Source organism: Porites lutea, chromosome 5 (assembly GCF_958299795.1).
Source record: "Porites lutea chromosome 5, jaPorLute2.1, whole genome shotgun sequence".
Classification (NCBI taxonomy): domain Eukaryota; kingdom Metazoa; phylum Cnidaria; class Anthozoa; order Scleractinia; family Poritidae; genus Porites; species Porites lutea.
Window position 1 is genome coordinate 24273458 of NC_133205.1, and position 23628 is coordinate 24297085.

A 23628-nucleotide genomic window follows, 5' to 3' on the forward strand; every position below is an offset into this window, starting at 1 on the left:
CAGCCTGGGTTTAAGTTGACAGTCTTTTAAACAACCGTGGATAGGATTAAGAATTTTTTTCCCAGAGGAAATGATGGCATTTGTAATTACAAAATTAAAATTGGAAATTTTGTTGAATTTTAAATTTGGCCACCTTCAGGAGTGAAAGGGTGTTTTTTTAAAGTTAAAAACTGGGTTTGCAAATGCAGAGTTACTATTGAAGAGATAAACACCAATATGACTCCTTCAAAAACTTAGGAAAATGAACGACTTTTATGGTTAAACATACATTTCATCTGACAACCTAACATTACATAGCCTGCAGTGTAGGCTTCAATATGTTGTTGTAGTCTTGGATAACACTATCTCCTGGATAAATCTCCAGGAAGGCTGTGCCCCAAGAAGAACTGAAGGGGGCCCACTTCTCTGAACCTGTGAAATCCAGGGTGCCCAGTGTACGATTTCTGTGAAAGGAGTTAATAGATTTTCTAGCTGTCTGGGAACAAAAGTTAGGGTCCACTTGGTGCTGCTAGAACACGTCTTGTCCAGTGAATAAGTGTTAGGGAAACCATTGTATCATTAATTACATAGAGATTCATCGCACTAACCATCTTACATGTAGAACCTGGCATATGGAATGGTTTCTTAAGAGTAAGAGGCAGCATTAGATTTCTCTCACTTTTAATATGTTGTGGATGAGTCAAAGAGGCTTTGCCTGTACACTTATCACTACTTTTAAAATCAAACTTAGTGTCTACACACTGGAAATATTGAGCTTTCATCTGGCTGGATAGATGCCAATACACCTGTCAATGTCTTGCCCTGGAAGGGGTGGTGGAGGGAGGGGAGGCATACCCATTTGTTGTAGTGGAGTTCACGCACCCATGAGCAGAGCCCCATACCTAAGAACATTTGGTTATCTATCCGTCCAATAAATTTTGGTAGCCATGTGACTGTCCTTCTGTCCACCCGTCCACATCACAGGGCAACCAATATTGAATGTCACACTTTCTAGCCAGTGCCCCCCCCTCGCTCTCCTCCCAGGTAAGGCATTGATAGGTGCATAACAAAGAATATTTTAAACTTCCTCAAGTTTCCACAGAGAAAACCTTTTGGAATCAGTGTATACAAAACAATCCTTTTGCTCATCTTGGTTTTTTTAACTCTTCAGCTAACAGCTGCTGTTTATTTAGCAACTAAAGGTCTTGCTAAAAGTGAATGAAATTTTATTGTGCAAAGATTTCATAAGTTAAAAAGTCTATTTCTTGGCAGCTGCTTGCTTGGCTTCTTCTGCCTTCACTTGCTCATGTTCGTTGATTAGTTTTTCAACTTCTTGTGCTCCAAGAATCTTGATCTTTGTTCTGCCATTCTCTCGTGTCAGGGTGGAAAACTCAACTAAAACAGAACAGAATCGAGCTTAAGAACAGACTGCACAGAAAATGTATATTAAATTTTAATACACGAGACTTAAAAAAAGGTAATATTATTCTCTTTACGGCAAATAATATCTGTGTTGGTGATGAGATTTACTTTTCTTAGATATCATATTTTTATGTGTCAACATCTCTCATCCATGGTAGTTACTTATTAGTAGAAACAATGATAAATTAATGCTCATGACCATATGATACAAAGAGTCTTGAGAGACGTATGGAGGGGGACAGCATTAACCCATTAACTAAGAGTACCTCCTCTGTTTTGCATGGAGTCAAAGTCAGTTATTGTCTATAAAGACAATCTGGAAATAATTTTCTTGCTCTGGAAAGAACAAGGTCATAATCGTAGATCCATGGGCCTTCTAGTCTGAACCATTGCTGGGCCTCTATGCACTGCACACTTTAGGTAAATGCAAAATGTTAACCACATTACTGTGTGACTAGGAAGACTTACAAAGTGTCCACATATCACTCTAGGAACTAACCTTTATCGGGAGTTAGTTTGGTGATATCCAAAGTCTTATCGAGCACTTTGACAGCTAGTTTCAGAGCATCTTTCAATGTCATTTCTCCTTCTTTGTACTCTTGTTTAAGCATAGAAACTGCTGCCTACATTACAAACAGCAAAAAAAAGAAAGAAATTATTGCAAGATAAAAAGTGTGTAAGAGAAGACTCCGAGTCCTTGGAGATGAAGTCAAACTCACATGACTGAATCATTTTAGTGGCTGAATGAGTTTACACAGCATAGAAAAAGTAATGCAGTTTATTGAGCATGTCAAAGGTCAGAGTTTCTCTCTGTTGGATGTGCTTTTTTCATGTTGCATGGAAGCACGTCAGTGATTAGTTATCATTCCAGAGTTCATAAAACAATAAAATAATTTAATACTTAATCTAATACAAGGAATGTTCAGATGGCAGAAAACAAAACTTCTGATCTTCTTATCCCTGATGATGCTGTTGATTGGTGAAAGCTCGGATAATTTTTAACTTTTAGTTTAAATAAGGTGTAAAGCTGCTCAATTAAGACCTCACTTAAACAATGTTTACTCTCAGCCACTTTTATCAATTGACAGCTTTCTGAGCTGCCATTTTAGTGCCACTCGACACCAAGGCTTAAGCATTCAAGATAGTGCTGAAAAGGTATACAAAAATAATAGTACAGGGAACCCAAGATTATGAACTAAGTTCTTGCATTGTCAGAGGAGTGCCCTTTGAATGTACTCTGTAGAGTATTTAATTACATGGTTAGCCCGATATAGACATGACTGCTTAAATCTCTGGACTCAACAAAGGTTTTTTGGATCTCTGTGGTGGAATGTGGCCTTAGATCTCACAAGGATTCCCAATTGATTGCATGATATGCCAATTAACTGATGGAAAACTCTGTACACCTTGATTATAAACTTACCACACTGTTGTTTCCAATGCATGTTGCCTTCCACCCACTATAATTTCCACTTGGGTCACTTTGATACAACTGAAAACCATAATGTTTATCCCATCCCATATACAGAATAGAAACACCAAATGGTCTCAGACCTGGAAAAGAAAGACAAGGGGGAAATTCCTTGTAAAATAACACTCTTATAACATAAAATAGAATCACAAAATCGATGATTTAAAAACTATTGATTGCCTTCTTAAACAAATACATACAGAAATAGGTTGCGAGAGGAAATTCATTGGATTTTGCCAGGTATAATAATTATTAACATGCACTGCAATTTTCCATGCAATAATACAAGTGTATGTCAAAAACAAAACAAAAAACACAGTAGTGCAGCATTGTCACAATTGTTATGATATTACCAGAGGGAGAACTAAATTAACAATACTTTTCACAACATTTGGAGCAACTAAAACATTACAAGACAACCCCCATTTCAGAGGGTGTACATGTAACACAAAGCAATTTTTTTCTGAAATCATCAAAACCTGGTTTTCACTACCACACAAGCATGATACAAGCAGAAGTATGAATGTATTGCATAGCAGCATATTAAGCAAACATAACAAGAAGCAGAAGCATATTTGATCCTTGTGCTTGCATCTAGAGGATTTTAACCTTCTATAGGGATGTACTCTACCCTTGCGCACTTGACTGTGCTAGTGTTGCTACATTACCCCTGCAAGTTATCCTGGGTAGAGTTGTTTGTAGGATGGTTAGTGCAAATCTAGGGTTACTGTTACATGTATATTGATCAACAATATACTCATAATATACTCTGTTTACAGTTGACCCAGGATTAGAGCTAATTGGGTTTTGAACAACTCTGTCCTGGACATCACAGTTGCAATTTATTTCAAGCAGGTAACTGACAAACTTGGACTAGGAAGATGAGGGATTAAGTGATCTCACCTCCGAATTGTGTGTAGGCCTGTTTGACATCACACAGTGAACTGACTAACTGTTCGCAGGGAATTGCCTCTTGAAACTGAAGTAAATATCTGCCAAAGGGTGAACCAAATTACATGGCTTTAAAATACCATAATGTCAAAAAAAACTTATGTGGCACTTTAAAACTGTTACTAACTGGGTGCTTAACACTCAGTAAATTTACTTAAAGCGTACAAAAAAGAGAATGATTTGTATAAACTGCACTTAAGTCTACTATCTCGAAGATAGATACAGGTAACCAGTGAGTGAACATAATTCATTATTAGTATAACATGGAACAGAATTAAGTGAATAACGTAGAGTATGCTGATGTTTCAAGCATTAACCATTCAAGAGGGGAATTAATTTCTCCGACTAAAACAGTGGTCAACTTTTAAAAATGTAAGTAACACCTTGATGCAATTACAAACCCATTAAGCTGAAACAAATTTTAAAATAATATTACAGGCTAGTTTACACAATACAATGTATTATTTGTTGGCACCACTTTATAAAGAAAACATTTGACAAACACATACCATTATGACCTTATCTTATATTTTAATCCACTATTAAAACTTGCCTTCCCTTTAGATAGAAGATTGGAGTGATAAATAGTTTATTGACAATTATTATAATAATAACATGTTAATAAAGCACATGACAGATCACACCAACAACATGTATCAGTGCGCAAAGAAAGTAGTATCCAATAGCCTGGGGCTAATGGATTTTATTATTGGGCTAGTGAATTCTGTTCTTAACCTGCCCGCCTGGCAAGTGAAATCTTTTAAGAAATTCAAATCACAAAGGAACTGTTATCAACCCTGCTTATCATCGGGCTAGTTAAAATGACTTTTCGGCTAGCACATGCTAACTACAGCTTGCATGAATGGCAAGCTGTAAAACTGACTTTCTTTGCACCCTGATGTATTGTGTAAACTAGCTTAAGGGTGGTTGACAGTACCTTTGAGCTATAAGTCTAAGTTGGTTTGTGAGCACATTAGCATCTGATGTTATACCAGCCACACTGCAAGCCAAGTCGCTGAAAAATGAATTTCATACATGCCATATGCTGTTATAATCATATTAATAAAACCATACCAAAGACACATGTGAAGTTGTAGTTTAACTGCCAGTATGGCCAGGTATTACTTCACAGATCCTCTATTGTGAATAAAATATCACATTACTTTTCCACTCTGGATGGATAAAAAAAATATTTTGATCACCGGTTACTACAGTTAAATAACACTGAGGGTTCTCAATAGGATTTGAAGTAGGCAGCTGTGACAAATGGAGGGACTGTAAACTAGGGAGGGAAAAGCAGCAAATAGAATGTAAAGTAAGCAGCTAAAAAGTCCAAAGTGGGTGGCAATCAATTGCCAGGTGCCAGTTTCTATTGAGAACCCTAAACACTACATAATTAACACTATTTCTCTCACACATCCTGCAAACAACAAATTTCTTAAAAACTTACTCGTGGAGCTTGTAAATCTTTTCTGAGGCAAACACTTCATCAAGGAGTTTATTTGTATTTCTCCTCTCTGCAGCCAAAACAATACCATCATTGGCTAGGATCCCCAAACAAATGCCAGCATGACCAACCGCCTCCATGGCATATTCCACTTGATAAAGTCGCCCTGTTTACAAAGGCAGCAAATCACAATGAGAAATTTCATAAGGATGAAATTCTACAGTGACACTATTTAAAGGAGAAAACAAAATACTACTACTAATAATAAAATAAATAATAACAATAAAGAACACCAGAAAAGACTGTGACAGAAGAGATAATTTTATTCAACTTTAAAATATGTACATAATTATTTACAGGAATATTTGAAGTGAGAATTAAGCACTATACAGCTGTACAACACTGAGAATTATATAAATCATAAAAATACAATCACTGTGTCAATAACGATTTCCCAAATACATTCCTTGCAGCTCAGAAGCAATCAATAACTCTTGCAGGCAGTCCAGTGTTTTAAAGTAAGTCATGACAAAAGAAAATTATCAGTCTCTGATTTTAAAAAGAAAACAAGTTAAAAAGAATAAAATATCATATTCCTAAATTCCTAATTCTTTAAAAAAAATTCCTAAAAAAAGATTAATTCAGGCAGGCTCTACTGCTTTCGATCTGTAAATGTGATAATAATAATAATAATGATAATAACAATAAAAATAATAATAATAATAATAAAGTAGGACCGGGGGACCTTTGTCTCTGCCACCTTAGTTTATAAGAGGGAGCTTAAGCAAGTTGTTGTCGTGTGTTCCCGTCCTCGAAAAAAATGTGAAATTAGGCACTTTCACGTTATATTTGTGCAATGACAGCAAAGAAATGTACAAAAATCGTGATGCACATGCAAAGTTGTTGTTTTGCTAATATAAACCTATTTCTTTTTTGCCCTTCTCATTGCTGTTGTCATCGTCATTACTTAAGCTCCCTAAGGTCTCATAGGGCAAGAAAGTCAGAGAATTTTAGACTAACATACATGTAGTAAGGCTTTATTACCAGAAGTACACTTTATGGTGGGCAAATAGAACTGTTTGAAATAGGAATTGTATCTTGGAAATCTGAAGAATGATAGGAAAGTTTGTCATGCAGTCTATAAGGTTTAATACAAAAATGTAACAGAGCATCGACCGACTGGTATAGGGACTTACAAAATAAAGCAACACTCCAAAGTATAACTATTGTTATTATTACCTTCTGGGGAGAATATCGTCGTTCTAGTGTCGTAACGTCGGGACTATAAACAGAAAAACAGATGATAAAACATGTGTAAAAATAGTTTCACTCAAAAATAATCACATCTTATTAAAATAAACTTGGAATAGAAAGTAGGGGTTCAAGACTGACACGAGATCATTCCAAGCAGTTTGAGGAAAACGTTGATGGTACATGAAATTCACAACAAAAATTGAAAAATACTCGCTTAGGATAAATTATTTACAGAGTTAATTTAATATATCTGTTTACAAATACAGAAAAATAATGAAAAGAAGATAAAAACTGTGCAAAAGAAACAAAATTTACCTACCATTTTGATAGAGAATGACAGTGCACGCTGCTCGGATGGGAGATTGGAACCGATACCTCATACGCATACTCTTCATGAACGACCGCTGCGGGCTTGCGGACTCTTACGTTGCACCACAACATTGTAAAATGTGCCATTGAATATTGTCGTGGAAAAGCGGAAAAGGAAGGCCCAGTTTTCTTTGGAACTTTGGTGAGCTAAAATCATGAGAGCTACAACACCGCAACATCTTTGTGAACTTCAGAAAAATCCGAAAAATATAAGAAATATTTGTATTTTGGCACATGTTGACCACGGTAAGCCACAGTCGTTAATTTTTACACGTGCATATTTCTTCTTCTGGCTCGTGCGCCATTGTTTTTTCTTTTTTGTAACGGTATTGTTTTTTGTCTGTTTTCCAAAGGTAAAACAACGATAGCTGATGCTTTGGTTGCCAGCAATGGGATCATTTCACAGCGACTAGCGGGCAAAGTAAGGTTCATTCCCCCCCGGTTGGGAGCGTCTGTGGGGTGGGGTAGGGGGGTTACTTTACATGCAGGAATGGGAAGGTTGGGATGTGGTGCTGGGAGTCCGGAACACTTAGCCTATATCAGACTTTCCCAGTTTGGCTGAATTTTGCTTCCCTGTTTAAGACGTAACTCGCAAAATCTCTCCCCATCCCAGAGTCGCTAATAATTTTCCAGAAGTTACTGAGGTTGACATTTTCTTTGCTATTATTCAAACTGAGTTGCAGGTAAGAGGACTGGCTGACTTCATTTTTTTGAATGTCAATTCCCAGTTTTACTCGTCTCACCTTTCAAAACTTTAATTGGGAAACTCGATTCCGAAAATATTGAATATTTTCTAATGGGAGACCTTAACTGTGACATGATTGCTACTCGATATGACAATAATACATGCAAATTAATGAGTATCACTGATATTTATGGTCTACAGCAACTTATCACTGAACCAACCAGAATAACTCCGACTTCTGCAACTTTGATTGATGTAATTTGTAACAATGCTATAACCTACAGAAACTTTAGAAAATTTAATCGAATAAATTTTCGGAACAATATTGCATCTCATTGTTGGGATCACATATACAATTCAACTGATCCCAATGAAATGTGGCTACAATGGAAATGCTTGTTTCTATCTATTGTTAACAAGCATGCTCCCTTGAGAACAATGTGTGTTCGCACGCGTAGTTTCCCATGGATTACATCTGAGCTTAAGAAACGAATGCATGATCGGGATATTCTAAAGATTAAAGCAAGTAAATCGAATGATTCAAATGACTGGTCACTTTTTAAAAAACAACGCAATATAGTAAATAGTGAAATCAGATTAGCCAAGCAAGCCTATTATCAAAATAGTTTTAACAAGTATACGGGCGATTCTAAAAAGACCTGGCAGACTATCAATAAACTTACTGCGCGAAAATCTGGGAAAAAATCGGTGACATCTCTAAAAGTAAATGGAGTATCAATATCAAATCCAACTGTGCTGTCGAACCAATTTAATAATCACTTTGCTACTATCGGTCCAGAACTTGCTAGCAATATTGATTCCTCAAATAGTGATGGTTATCAAAAGTACCTCACTGGCACAGCTCTATCTGACCAGTACAAATAAAGTTCTCTCACTTTTGAATCGTCTAAATAAGTCAAAGGCAGCTGGCCTTGACAAGATATCTGCTAGGCTCATTCGGGAATGTGCAGATCTCATTTGCATTCCTATCCGTGATATTTTTAACCAGTCAATAAGTCAAGGCATATTTCCGGATGACTGGAAATGCGCAAAGGTCACCCCACTTTTTAAACAAGGCGATCGGGACGACTTAAATAATTATCGTCCAATTTCGGTGATCTCAGTTATGGCCAAGGTCTTTGAAAGAATCGTCTATGATCAATTATATGCCTACCTAGAAGAGCACAATATAATCTGTAAATATCAATCAGGCTTTCGCGCTATTCACTCAACTGTCACGGCTCTCCTTGAGGCCACGGACACTTGGGCGTACAATATTGACCGCGGTAAAATCAACGCCGTTGTTTTCTTAGAGCTCAAAAAGGCCTTCGACACAGTTGACCATGAGATCCTTTTATCAAAATTAAGCAATTACGGCATATATGGTAACGCGCACCAATGGTTTAAGTCATATTTAGAGAATCGTACTCAAATGTGCTCCATCAACGGATCGCTCTCTCAAAGCTGTTTATTAAGTTGTGGTGTTCCCCAGGGGACGATTTTAGGTCCATTACTATTTCTGTTATACATCAACGATCTTCCAAACTGTCTTGCAAATTGTGAGCTGAGGATGTATGCTGATGACACCCACCTTACATACGCAGGTGATAATGCAGACAATATTCAGTTGCATCTAAATCAAGATTTAGAAAATGTTCACAATTGGCTGAGAGCAAACAAACTTACCCTAAATATGACTAAAACCGAATTTATGCTTATCGGATCTAGGCAGAGGCTAAGTACTCTCACAGAGTCCCCGACATTTGCAATTAATGATTTTCAAGTTAGCCAGGTCACTACTGCAAAATCACTTGGAGTAACCATCGATGACAGACTTGATTGGAGTGGCCATATCGAGAAAGTAACAAAGAAAGTCGCTTCTGGTATTGGGGCCATAAAATGAATAAGGCACCTTGTCCCTCAGGCGACCTTGCAACTAATATATCAAGCTTTAATACAGCCACACTTTGATTATTGCAACATTGTTTGGGGAAACTGTGGGATAACCTTACGGAATAAGGTTCAAAAGCTACAAAACAGAGCAGCCCATGTTTTGACCTACTCAAGCTATGACGTAGATGCTGGTCACCTTTTCAAACTTCTAGGGTGGAAAAACCTAGCTTGCCAGCAACAATTTCAAAGAGCTATGATGGTTTACAGGTCTCTGCACGGGTTGGCTCCAAACTATCTTAGTTCTAAATTTGAAAGGCGAGAAGTCGCATATAACCTAAGGGACTCTGAAAATAAACTCAATGTTCCATTACCGCGCACAAACTATTACAAAAACAGCTTCAGCTATAGTGGCGCCATTCTCTGGAACAGTTTTCCTTGTAACTTAAGGGAAGCAGAGTCCCTTGGGCAGTTTAAACGATTACTCAAAGAACTCTAAGGCACGGCATTCGTGGAAAGCAGCTTTTATATTTAAATATTTTTATTATATTAGTATTAGGCATTTTTAAAGCTGACGAATTTTGTACCGTGGATAAATAAAGATTATCTATCTATCTATCTATCTATCTAGACTCAAATCATCAACCAATTGATCAGTTTCCTGGAAAATGATACCCTATCCTCTGATTTCTTTAACCTATGTCAAACAAATAAAATTGCTTAAAAAAACCATACCCTTCACAGTGGCACATACCTATAATTATAACCCATATATGGCAGTATATTTTAAGTGTCATTGTTTTAGAAGAAAGTTGAGTTTAAAATTTACTTTTTTTCTTTTTTAGCTGAGGTATATGGATAGCCGTGAAGATGAACAGCTCAGAGGAATAACAATGAAATCAAGTGCCATCTCTTTGCTTTTTTCCAAAGGTGAGTCGATTATAGCTGTAGTACATCCTTGGAGTCCTGTGAGCAGTCATTTGGGTCAGGGAAAACAGCGGCAAAAGTTTTCAAGAACGCGTGAGAGAACCCCTGGGATGCTAGTCTTAAAGAACTAGTTCTGCAACTCATGCCCATTTGAATGTTTGTCTGTGATTGATATTTTTGGTGCCCAATCAGAGGCCAGCATCTATTGTGCTGCTTTTGTGATCTTGTTGTACATAGGAGTTTACCTGCAAGCTCGACTGTTCGCCGTGTACCTGTCTGGCTTGTGCCGGAGAGCTTTCTTCAAGAAGAATAACAGTTGTTTGTGAAAGTGGGCCTCCCGAAAACAAAAAAAAACACAAATTAGCATGTTAGCAAAACAAAGCAAAACAAAAATGCACTAACTTAAGAGATCACACTGTGAACCGATGGAAGGTAAATTTGTAAACATTAGTGAGAATACTTCTACATATCTAGGTTTGCTCATGCAAATCTGAAAGTTTACTCTACCGGTTTCATTTTATCCTATTGTGTGACTGAGAAGAAAAATTTAACAACAAATTATTTACAACTTAAAAGGGCGAAAAAACTTCTCCTGCACATCGGCTGACAAGTATGCAGAGAAGCTAGGCCTAAACAGCCACACACACAATTTTGCATGAACAAGCCTAGAAGTACATTTGTGTTTACGAAGTTACCTTTGATCAGTTCACAGTCTGATTCATTAAACTGGTGCATTTTTTTGTTTCATTTTGTTTCACTAACATGCTAAATTATGAGGTAAAATTTCCTTATGACCCCATACATTTATTATGGTGCATGTTTCCACTCTATTCATTCATATCAACTATTTGTGTGAAATAGTATAAATTTGCTACATGCATAATAAATGTATGAGGTTATAGTTATACCTAAATCTTACCAATTATGGAATTTCTTTGGTTTCTTGGGTCCCATTTTACCAAAAACTCTTCTGAAAGAAAGCTATCCTGCACGAGCCAGACAGGTACCGCGAAGAATCAAGTTTGTGGGTGAACTTCTTCGTAGAGGAAGATCATGAAAACAGCAAATAAGTTGTGGCACTGGTTCATTAAGAGTAGTATCTCAGGGGCTTTCTTGCCCATTATTGAAAACTTTCGCCACCAATTTTTCCTGACCCAACTGACCGCCCCTCAGTCTCCGAGGACAAACTTTGGTTTTGATGTGGGAGACAAACCTGGTATTGAATTTCTTTCTTTTTTTGCAAGCTAGTAATAGTGTTTGCAGAACTCTTTTTTCTAAAATGCTAAAACTGCAAAACTGAGTATTATCTGATTTCGAATACCCCATAGTACACTCTATTTGTTTCCCAAATTTTGCCTAAACCATTGTTTTCAAATCCTTCTGGGAGGACTTCTTACTCCCAAGAGCATGGGGGACAAACAGTGTCTTATGGGAGATACGAAATGACAATAGAAGGAATTAAGTATACACTGTACAGACAAATTGTTTAATGAATTAAGTAAATTATTTATGGTTAAAGTGAAAACTAATCTTATTTTGTAGACTGTGTGCACACTGTACAATATTATTTTAACTAATTAAATCCTTGTTTTTAGATGAAGAAGAATATATAGTTAACCTGATTGATTCTCCAGGGCATGTTGATTTCTCAAGTGAGGTAAAAAAGCAATTAATGCTGTAACACACTGTTGAATTTGTTTTAATATCAAGCTGCTGTTATTTTTAACATTTCTTTACTAAGTACCCTGTTTCATTCCAATAATGTTACATTATTTTTATTCATATTTGCAAATCAGGTCTCAACAGCTGTCAGACTTTGTGACGGTGCGATTGTAGTGGTGGATGTAGTTGAGGGAGTCTGTCCACAGGTTTGAACATGGATTGTTCTTTGTAAAATCCTTCATACTATCTAGTATTCATATCCCAACCAGTTAGCATGTTACTGGTGGCTGAGAGGATTTATTTTTAGTTGTATGATAACGATGATGATAATAACAATAATATTATCATCCAATCAAGTGCACGGTTTTTCTGAGGGAAACAGTTAAGTCTTCCTAGTCTTCCTGTCCATCTTTCTTAATTTCTCCATCTATTTTATAATCCCTCCTCCATAAAGGATAATTGAGACCACTCTTGGGTTGCTGTTGTTGTTGTTATTATTATTACATTGTAGTATTATTTATTGTTATTATTTTTATCTCCATCATCATTATTATTATTATTATTGTTATTAGTTTTATTATTATTAGGTGTGCAATAATTATAGCTTACTCGGTAGTGGGATCGATGTAGGAGACAATATTAAGAAATAGTTGAGTACCAAATATTTTCAATGCTTCTTTATAGACTCATGTGGTGCTGCGTCAAGCTTGGCTGGAGAATATTCGACCATGTTTGGTGCTGAACAAGATTGACAGGTTGATAACAGAGCTAAAGTACTCTCCAGCTGAGGCTCATTTTCACTTGCAGCAAATTTTGGAAAAGGTAAAAACCTTCTTCAATTCATAGTACAGCATCATTACAATCCAAAAAGCCAATTTTTATGATCTGCACTTAGTTAATGTAAGACTTCATATAATGTCCTAAGCCACACCCATATTATTGTGGACTGGGTTGAGTTGTATTCATCAGTGGGGGAGGTGCAGTGTAACACAGAAGAGGGAGTCTTCAGAACAGGTCAGCAAGTAACTTACCCCTGTTACAGCACGGACAGTTTTTCCCAGTCCCTTAGGACTCTTCACTATACAATGGAACCTCGATTTGATGAACCTCTATATAACAAAGTCCTCGGTACATGTATAACGAATGATTTTCTTCAGCGCGGCCAAAATTACAGTAACTTAAGATGTATGCAACAGAACCTCGATTTTACGAAATCATCGTTGTAAGGAACTTAATCCAGAAGCACAATCATAAAATATACCTCAATATAAGGATTAAATGTCAACATGTGATAAAAGATGAATGCCAAACAGGACAACAACGATAAAATTTATGTGTAGTTTTGTTGGCCTGTTCCTGAGTTTCTAATGCTGTAACTATTATGTAGTTCGGTACTGAGACATCTGGATTCCCAGATCCTGGAATACCTCAATATAATGAACATTTTGGTTGTTTTTTGAATACCCATTTGTTAAATTTAAGTGTTTGATATAATGAACCCTCAATGTTTCCCTCAATTTCCCCAGTCCCTTGACCCTTCCTTAAATCGAGGTTCCACTGTGTTGGGATTCCACTGTTTATAGCGCTGCATTTTGAGTTAAGGGTACCAGAAATTCAAAATGTAATTCAAGAGTAGCAAATTTACTCTCCTATAGGTAAATGCCATAACAGCTGCTCTCTTCACCACTGAAGTTTTAGAAAAGAGATCTGCAAAAGCTGCTCCTGAAAAAGATACATTAATTGGAAAAGCAATAAAAGATGACACTGCAGTGTCTATTGATGAATGGAGTTCAGGGCTTGAGGAGACAGATGATTCAAGTCTTTACTTCTCACCAGACTTGGGAAATGTTGTGTTCAGCAGTGCCATTGATGGTTGGGGTTTCAGGTGAGGCAAGCCAGATAAGCTGCATTCCATTGCTTTTAATTTGACCAGGCTTTGGAAAAAAACAAACAAACAAATGTGTAAGTTTATGTATTTAGCAGGTGCAGTGCACAACCCTCACCCATGAGTGGGCAAAAAATAAAAAATAAATGAATAAAAACAGGTATTGTCCAGTTCATTGTTGAATTCCAGCCAGGATTGAAGATGAAAGGCTTTTGAACAATGATATGGTCAAATACAGTTTCTTCTATTAAATCATTGATGTTTGTCAGATCAAGGTAGAAAGAAAATTTCAGTTGCCATTGGGTTTAAAAGATCAAAGTCACGTTCTGACAAGGTCCTCTCTAATTTTTGTTATTTTTGAAATTGTGTACAGTACTGTATCTTTAGTTAATAATGTGTAAGATGTCCCTTAATTTTAATTAATTTGCTCTGTATTTCTTTTCAGCATTAGTGACTTTGCTAAAATATATGGCAGCAAGCTTGGCATTAATGAAAGCATTCTCAAAAAGACTTTATGGGGAGATTTTTATCTTCACACCAAATCAAAGCGCATCTTTAAAGGAGCACAGGCCAAAGCTAAGAAGCCACTATTTGTGCAGTTTGTGTTGGAGAACCTGTGGGCTGTGTATGATGCTGTACTGAGGAGGTTAGTTGTTGCTTTGCTTACATGTAACCCTGTTGCTCTGAGAGTGATTCCGTTGCCTACCCTCCCCTCCCCTCCCCTCCCCTAACTAAACATTTTGTGTTACTGTAACTTGCAGGAAGTTAGTGTTAACTTTAGGTCAGGGGAGGGATAGGTGGGTAGTTTCCCAGAATCTTACACTGATCCACTGAGTTGAGGTGAGATGATCCGTCATTTTAGCTTTCATATCCAAAGAAGAAATCCTATGGTGACACCTCTTTGGCACAACGTTTACACAGTCTATTTAACCCTTCAAGTCCCAAGAACAACCAACATCAATTTTCTCCCAACAAAATCAATACATAATTTAAAAAAAAGTTATGAGAATAAATAAAATAATCACCTAAGGGAAAAATTATGATCTTGAACAAATTCTCCTAACTAATTCTGTAAGGAAATGTGTGGAGATCAGTTTGGAGAATTTGTATCTGGATATTGTGGGGTGAAATCTTAGGATTTGACAAAAGGATTTGTTTTGAAATTTTTTTCTTTAGTCACTATCAAGAATGTCTTTTAGGAGTGACATTTAACTTATCATTTTTTTACTCTAATTTTTTTGTTTTGTTTCACTCAATGCCTAATAATTTTTTGCCTGCCTTCACATGAACTTCCCCTTTGAATTCTATTTTTGTAGTACAATTTTAGACCATACATGTTTGTATTATCTATAATTTCATCTGATGTCTACAAGAAGACACATTAGAAGTGGCTTGAAAGGAAAACTAGTTAGTGTTCCAGCTGGGGTTTTAAGTCTTTTTTAAGTTTTTTTTATTTGGGTGTTAGATGAATCGCTCTTTCCACTAGTATTTCTTTAAATGACCATTTATTTTGAATTCAAAGAAAAATTTCCTGACATTTTCAGCGTGCAAAGAAAGTTGTGTCCGATAGTCAGGGCAAGTGGATTTTGCTATTGGGCTAGTGATTTTTGTTCTTAACTTGCCCGACAGGCAAGTGCTGTTTTTTGAGGAAATTCAAATTACGGAAGGATTGTAATCAGTCCTGCTAATCAAAAATGGTTTTGGGGCTAGTTGAATTGACTTGTGGGCTAGTACATGCTTGCTACAGCTTGCCCAAATGGCAGGCTGTAGAACTGACTTTCTCTGCACCTTGCATTTTAGGTGATTAAGATCGTACTCCTTAAAACATGCTTCATGATGCTAATTTTCCTTGTCTTATCTTCATGTATCATTAATAACTTCAAAAAACCTTCTAATTTGCTGTTTTAGAGACAAAATCAAAACTGAGCAGATAGTGAAGTCACTGAACCTGAAGATCTCGGCAAGGGACAGCCGACACAATGACAGTCGTGTGCTTCTCAAGGCCTTGTTTGATCAGTGGCTGCCTCTCTCTAGCTCCCTACTGTCTATGGTAATAGACAAACTTCCAAGTCCAGTTGAAATACTCAGTGAAAGAGTGGAGAAGTTGATGTGTAGTGGTGTTAGAACATTTGATTCGTTACCTGATGAGACACAGAGTTTGAAAGATGGTCAGTGAGCTTAGGAGGCAGTTTAGTTTGAGCTTTTCAGCCGTGGCCCCTAATTTATTCCAGCGTGCAAAGAAAGTAGTGTCCAATAGCCCGGGGCTAGTGGATTTTGCTATCGGGTTAGTGAAATCTGTTTTTAACTTGCCCAACGGGCAAGTGATGCTTTTTGAGGAATTCGAATAACAGAAGAAGTGTGAAATCAATTCTGCTCGACGAAAAGCTTTTGGGGCTAGTTGAAATGACGTCTGGGCTAGTAAATGCTAGCTTCAGCTTGCCCGAATGGCAAGCTGTTGAAAATGATTTTCTTTGCACCCTGATTCTGTATTTTTTTTTACCTAATCTGTCTTCCACCTTTTTGTGTCGGGTATGCATGTAAAGTTCCTTTCAGGGAATGTCTAAGCATTCAAAGAGCTGTACATATACATTTTAGCAATCTGGTAACAAAGAAAAAGAATATATAAAAAGCATTTTTTTTGTGAGTTGCCTAGGCGCAAGGCAGGCTTGTAGCTAATTTGTGAGAGGGCCACAAGCTTATTAGTTTTTATAACTGTTCAGTGCTACCCTCTTTAGATAAAATGTACTATTAGTTTGCAAGTCTGCAGCTAGCACATGCAAGGTTATGGTTTGCCAAGGGCCAGACCAATATTCTGATGGTCTGGTATTAAAGAAGTGACTGCCTTTTCTCTGCAAAAGGCTAGACCTTTGCCCTCCTTGGATGGACATGTAGAAATGGCAACTCCAACAGGGGACAAAGACTGTGTCCTACGATTGGTACTTTGATTCGTGCTAAATACGTTGACACTTTATAAAGCAGGCCTTTTTTACTCGTGTGCCACGGTATCATCATCAGCCACTTGTCAAAACTTTCTCTTTTGTGCTTATTTTAACTGTATGTATATCTATTTATTATTTCCTTGTTAGATTTCCTAGCTTGCTCCTCTTCTGATGATGCGCCAGTAATCGTGTTTATTTCCAAAATGTTTGCTGTCGAGGATAGTGCCCTGCCAAAACATCGTAAGAGGTAAAGAGAGACACTTCTAATACACTAGTTTACTTGGGCCAACTTTAAGTTTATTACTCCTTGATCTTATACATCTAACCAACAATAGTTTCTGCATCACCAAGAAACACACCCCCTTGCTCCTAGAGGTTTTTCTTCAAGTATTCGATTTACCCTTCGTCGTTAAAAAAAGGAATCCCAAATTCCACTTTTATGTGTATTGCACGAACATTTTCAAATGAGTTCTTCAGGGCTCCCAAGTGTTTTATGGGTGAATAAATTACGGTACCGCTAAAAGTAAGTTGACGGTAACTCGATTCTCGACACTTTAAACTTATGGCAATTGAGTCTCAAGTCTTGGAAATCAAGTCTCGAGCTTGAAGTTTCGAGTTTTGAGCTTCGAGTCGAGAAATATAATTCAGTTCAGTTCAGTTTATTGTTTTGCCATAAGATGTACAAAAAGAAGAAAATCTTAATATTTAAAAAGCTAATGGTGAGGAAGCCCAAAGGAGACCACCGGGTTTATAGGAATGGGTTCCCTCAGTTAAAATTAATTATTACAACAAAATATAAACAGAATTGTACATGCAAAAATTATTAATAATAATAATAATAATAGTAATAATAATAATAATAATAATAATAATAATAATAATAATAATAATAATAATTATTATTATTATTATTATTATTATTATTATTATTATTATTATTATTAAAGTTTATACACTTGGAAACCTTGCTTGTCAGCCGACAATTAATAACTTTTCCTTTCTTGGAGTTAATATGTTCCGTTCCGTCGGTATAGTTTAACCTGCATCATTGTTGTCCATTTACTTCTTTCGGAAGGCCTTTGACGCAAGAAGAGATCGCTGCTCGGCGCGAACAAGCACGACAACGACACGCGGAAATGCTGGCGAACAATCCCGCCGTGGAAAATGGGACTCCTCTCATGGTCGAGTCAACTTGCGAAGAAAGGAAAGAAGATGAAAGTAATGATGTGCTGGCAAAACAAAAAGCAAACAAACAGGTCCCGAAAAGTCATATGCTAGCATTTGCCCGGGTCTACAGTGGGACCATTAAGAAGGGGCAGCAGTTGTATGTGTTGGGCCCTAAACATGACCCACGAGAGACATTGGGCGTGGAATTGGGGTTTTTAAAAGGACAGGAGCAAAGGTAGTGTATTTTCGCACCAACTTCGTTCCTTGAACCTTTCTAGTTTTTCTTTGTCGTTTTAGTAACCTGTTACTCCTTGGGTTATTTAAGAATTCTCAGAATTTCCCAACATTTGCTGCGTAAATTTTCGTGAATTAACATATTTTTCCTTTTTTCGGTGAGACAAGGAAACTCAAGCGGGTTCAGATTCAAAAATTGTTTTACTCGATACGTTTCAAACTATGTTTTAAATCCTGTGCGTAATTTTTTTTCTTTGCGGCCGTATTCCGTTCATTGTCTTCGTAGTTCTCAAACGTATTGTTCCTTACAAGTTAATGCAACCGTTTCGTCATAACGTCTAGAGGTTTTATAGACGTGTTCAACTAGTACAAGAAGAATAAATTTGGATAGAAGCAAAGCATAAACGTTTACAAGACATATCGCTCGAAAATTGAACTTAGACACTAAATGGCACTTAATTGTTGTTTTGTCCCTTTTTTTCCTTGAAACAGTGATAGTGAAGAGTCAAGCGATGGACTTTCCATAGCTAATTCAGTTGACAGAGGCACAAACCAGCACGTGCAATCCTTCACTGTACAAGATCTCTACCTTTTGATGGGCCGCGAACTCGAGACGCTGGACTCCGTGCCGGCCGGGAATGTCCTGGGGATAGGTGGTCTTGAAGGTCACGTGCTCAAGTCGGCTACAATTTCCAGCACAGTCACGTGTCCTCCTTTTACTGCACTTCCGATTGAGGTTCGTCCAATTGTGCGTGTAGCAGTAGAACCAGTTCACCCGGCCGACATACCAGCGCTAGCCAGGGGAATGAGGCTGCTTAATCAGGCTGATCCTTGTGTTGAGACTTTTGTACAAGAAACAGGTAAGCTTTTGTCAGTCCGCAAATGACCTGCTCGTCACTAGAGTTCTCAGTACCCCTGTGGTTAGAGCATCCGAACTAGTGTCTGTCGTAGGTTCAATTCCCGACTGGAACCCAGTAATTTTTTCTGAATTCTTCTCTCTACGCATCATTCTACTTATCATTTTCTGTGGTAACCAGATTTAATTAGTATGTAAAAGATAATTCGTTCTTTTGAGTCTGTGGATAGAATTTTTTACTTTGCCTATTTATTCATATCATTGCTACGACTTAATTATCAGTGCCTTTCTGTGGTTAATTAGATAAAAAGCGATAAATACTCTAAGCCTTCCTGTGGTGCTGTTTATAACACTATTCAAACGCCGCTAAATATTCGTAAGCATCATATTAGACCATGTTAAAATGCAAGGGTGTCAGCTCGCAACTAGGCTGCGCCAGGTCCTCAGATATTCGGGACTTTGCAAAAATGTGGGGAAGGCAAGCGAAAAATAAGGCGGGCGCGATATCTTGGAGCCTGACTAGCTCGTAACGGTCAGCTGATGAGAAAGTCTCCCCTCCACCCAACCCTACCTATTTTGCTGACTTATCTGCAACCCGTGCCCATTACTCATTTGCCTTTTCTTTGACAGGGGGGGCGCTACCCATATCTTAATTTTAGTAAGGCACCAGAGGAGATACTGAATTGTACAAGTTGGTTCTTCTAGCGTTTCAGTTTATAGATAAAATCCTCAAGTGTTATCGTGAGAAAATTGTGGCTTCCTCTCTTAACATCTCGAATTGGTTTTTCTTCAGGAGAGCACGTGATCGTAGGAGCGGGTGAGGTCCATTTACAGCGATGCATAGACGATCTCAAGCAGCGATTTGCTTGCATCGAGCTCAACGTATCCTCTCCTATTGTTCCATTCAGAGAAACAATCGTCCCACCTCCGACAGTAGACAGGGTCAACGAAGCCATAGTGAACGAAACAATTGTAGCGCAAAGCAGACAAACGGACCCAGAGGAGACAGGAGAGGAGAGTAAAGATATTCTAAACAAAGAGAACGGTCTCTTAGAAATCCGCACAGCCAATAAGCTTTGCTCTTTACACATCCGGGCGACACCCCTTCCGGAAGAGGTGGTTCGGTTACTTGATAAGAAAAGCGAGTTGATAAAAATACTGGTGACAGTTTCCTCTGCGTCGAATGCTGCGGAACGGAAACAGTTGGCCTCTCAAGTGAGTGTTTCCACCGTGGAAGCGTTAAAAAGTTTTTATCAAGATTTATGCAACGCTTTTAAAGAAGCAGGAAGTCTGTGGGACGGAGCCGCAGACGATATCTGGGCATTTGGTCCACGTAGGATTGGTAGCAATATGCTACTGAATAGGATCCCTGGTTATAGACGACCGTCACTGTGGCATAATGTTGGTCTGTCAGGTACATGTATCTTTATACTTCTTCAGTTAGTTTTGTACGACTTGACATCAATTCATTAATTCCTGTTGGTTTACGTACAAAATAAATTACTCGTTATAACTAAACCCAAGAATTATCTTGTGCGAGACCCTAGTATCGTAAGACATGGTGATCCTCATTTTTGTCTTAAGAATGGTTGAAAATTTATCTTTTAAACATTCTCCCTCTGTACAAAGGAAAACCAGAAAGAAAACCCGCAATAAACAACCCCAACTTGACATAAACACAGTTTTTGTACAAGGTGAAAAAGCTAATAACTAAAGTGGAGCTTTTTCAAAAATTCACCCTAACCCTAAACCTCCGCCTTCCCCCCTGGACTCAAACAAAAAGCTGGTTTTGACGAGCGACGCAAACGCAAATACAAGAGAGCATGTGCGTGTAGTTACCTCAACGCGAACGCAAACTGGTGTATGCCTTTGTGTCCATTTACACTTGTGAATTGGAACAATGCAAAAGTAAGCGCAAACTCAAGCTGTAAAAATTTCTTCCACCATGTTTAGCCTACGTGTTGCCGCACCCTCCCCCTGAGAAAGGAAAGGGGAGGAGGGTGCGGCTACACTTAGGCTAGCCATGTTGGGATTCAGGGTGCTCAAATGCGCTTGCGTATCTCGCTGTGAAAGAATTCCTTGCTTTTGTGTTTGCATCGCTTGAGTGACCCTAAGAGTTTATTTGCTTTTTCCTTTAGGAAATGGGTGTCAGTTACCATCGGAGGTTAGTTATCGGGATTATGATAACAGTATAGTTAGCGGTTTTCAGTTGGCTACACTCGCTGGACCTCTCTGCGAAGAACCATTGATGGGCGTTTGCTTCGTTATTGAGAACTGGATCTCACTGGAGCAAGACGGTCTGACAAGTATGACTGGTAAAACAGGCTCAACCGGTTGTGCAGGAGTAATTGGATCAGCGCGGCAGGAAGGTTTATGTCCTGAGAAGGGCAGTATTGATGAAGCTAACTTAGAAATCAGTGAAAACGTCAAAAACATGGACAAAAGTTGCGAAGGGAGAGATAAACATGAAGAAAAGAACAGCTTTCTTAGTGAGGATGCTTCAACAAAACCAGGTTATGAAGATAGTAGTGAATATAATCCTCTACGCCAAAAGATGGATAGATTCGGACCATTCTCAGGGCAGCTAATGTCAGCTGTCAAGGAGGGTTGTAGGCGGGCGTTTCTGCTTCAGCCAGTTCGCCTCATGGCAGCCATGTACACTTGTGACATTCAAGCTACGGCCGAAGTCCTGGGCAGAATGTACGCGGTTGTTGCTAAACGAGAGGGACGGGTACTGAAGGAGGAAATGAAAGAAGGCTCTGACGTGTTTGATGTCACAGCCGTACTTCCGGTGGCAGAGAGTTTTGGATTCGCTGAAGAAATAAGAAAGCGAACCAGTGGACTGGCAAATCCACAGTTGGTGTTCAGCCACTGGGAGGTGAGTAGTTACGATAACATTAAACTTTTCACCATAACAACTAGAAGAACTGATTTGTTTAAGTCAGCTTAAGTCAAAATAACAATTTACAGAAAAAAAGGGGGGCACATGCATCTACTGTTTTGGAAGAGAATTTACCACGTGCAAGTTCGAAATTACGATAGGTGTTGTTCCTTGGTGTCACCAAAGATTTTTCGTATTCTCTGAGTAGCGTCCAGCCAAAATATACAGGAGGTTAAAAACAGTGGAAAGTTAGAAAACCGTCATCTCAAAAAGTGGTCGCAGTCGCTTACAAGAGGTGGTCGTTCACGAGGGGCTTCAACCATTGAGCAATGTCTGAAAAAGATTTTGTTGTCATGGTTAGGTGGTGGTTATGAGAGGTTTTCGCTTACCAGAGATGGTCGCGCAAGGAGTTTCGACAGTACTAACATGTACTTAATTCCCTGTAGGTTGTGGATATTGACCCCTATTGGGTGCCAACCACGGAGGAGGAGTACACCCATTTTGGCGAAAAAGCGGACTCGGAAAACCAGGCGCGAAAATACATGAACAGTGTGCGAAGAAGAAAGGGTTTGTATGTGGAGGAGAAGACTGTCGAGCACGCAGAGAAGCAGCGGACGTTAAAGAAATAATGACATCAGACGGAAAAATTTGGGAAGTAAGAGTCGGTGAATGCTGGTAACATAAATGTCTGAAAGTGCTACTACGATCAAAACTTTATGTTAAGTTTGACACAAAAACGCGTTCTTTTTACCTTATCAGAAGTGGCTGTACCCATCACAGTCATTGAAATGAACTTTAGGCGCCTCTAAGTGAAAATATTGAACTTTAAAATGTACGGGTTTTGGTTCGCGTCTACTATTACAAATTTATGTTCCAGTGAGCCCGCGGTTTGGAGTTGCGGTCATATCAAACAAACCTAGTGTTCTCTAAGGCGAATTCATTTTCTTAAAACACCGTTTAATAGTGGATCTCCCCAGCAAGAATCCCTTCACCCTTAAACTCCGAACTGAGACCATCGTTGAATTTCTCCCTACAGTTACACTGCTCAATCAAACCTAAAGTCGGGAGAAAAAAGGAAATGATCAAGAAGTCAACAAGGTCTTTGTTGTTAAACAAATTCTCCTCATGAATACCAAAGAAAATGAATGGAGAACAGTTTGGAGAATTTCCCTGTTGATATTGGGATTAAAGGGTTAGATTGACAAGTACGCTGGTCTGAAATTTTAAGGTTTGGCGTGGCCTATGTTAACGGGAAGGAAATACGGGAAGACATCGTTGAAGCTCTGTATCGTCGATAATAAAGTTGGTTTAATCGGAAAAACATTGTTTTCTTACGTTTTAACCTTAACCCTGAAATGCACCCAAAGATTCAACTGAGAACAGCCAGATGCTAATCAACGTAAAAAAGAACGAAAGCGTTATCTTACATTAACCCTCCATAATTATACGTTTTATTTTACAAAATTAGATATATGGATTTGGCTAGGTCTAAAAGCCAAGCTGTCGTTTAACTCAAATAAAAAATAAAATCTTGTAATGCAGAACGGCGAAAACAACTAGAACGATTAAAAACAGATCTAATTGGCCAAAAAAAATTTGTGCACGTGTA

At 38.1% G+C, this 23628-nt stretch overlaps 2 protein-coding genes across 3 annotated transcripts; one reads left to right on the top strand and one right to left on the bottom strand.

The window, feature by feature from the left end:
• Positions 1–643: 643 nt before the first annotated feature.
• LOC140936387 (proteasome subunit alpha type-4-like) lies at positions 644–6923 on the bottom strand. Its single transcript, XM_073385849.1, has 8 exons — positions 6844–6923; positions 6510–6552; positions 5274–5436; positions 4761–4838; positions 3776–3864; positions 2825–2955; positions 1901–2024; positions 644–1374 (listed from the first exon to the last, which is right to left on the bottom strand). Exons 1-8 carry the CDS (start codon positions 6844–6846, stop codon positions 1238–1240), a joined length of 768 nt encoding a protein of 255 aa, XP_073241950.1. The 5' UTR covers positions 6847–6923; the 3' UTR covers positions 644–1237.
• A 42-nt stretch (positions 6924–6965) lies between these two features.
• On the top strand, positions 6966–22779 carry LOC140936386 (elongation factor-like GTPase 1). 2 transcript variants are annotated; one of them, XM_073385847.1, is made up of 15 exons: positions 6966–7139; positions 7247–7314; positions 10314–10398; positions 11991–12052; positions 12192–12263; positions 12742–12879; positions 13713–13942; positions 14388–14588; positions 15851–16110; positions 17029–17128; positions 17957–18283; positions 18775–19142; positions 19932–20552; positions 21277–22016; positions 22466–22779. In XM_073385847.1, the coding sequence occupies exons 1-15, from the start codon at positions 7049–7051 to the stop codon at positions 22646–22648; spliced, it is 3546 nt and encodes a 1181-aa protein (XP_073241948.1). In that variant the 5' UTR covers positions 6966–7048; the 3' UTR covers positions 22649–22779. The 2 variants fall into 2 exon arrangements, with proteins under 2 accessions (XP_073241948.1, XP_073241949.1); XM_073385848.1 differs by lacking the exon at positions 17957–18283.
• Positions 22780–23628: the final 849 nt, after the last annotated feature.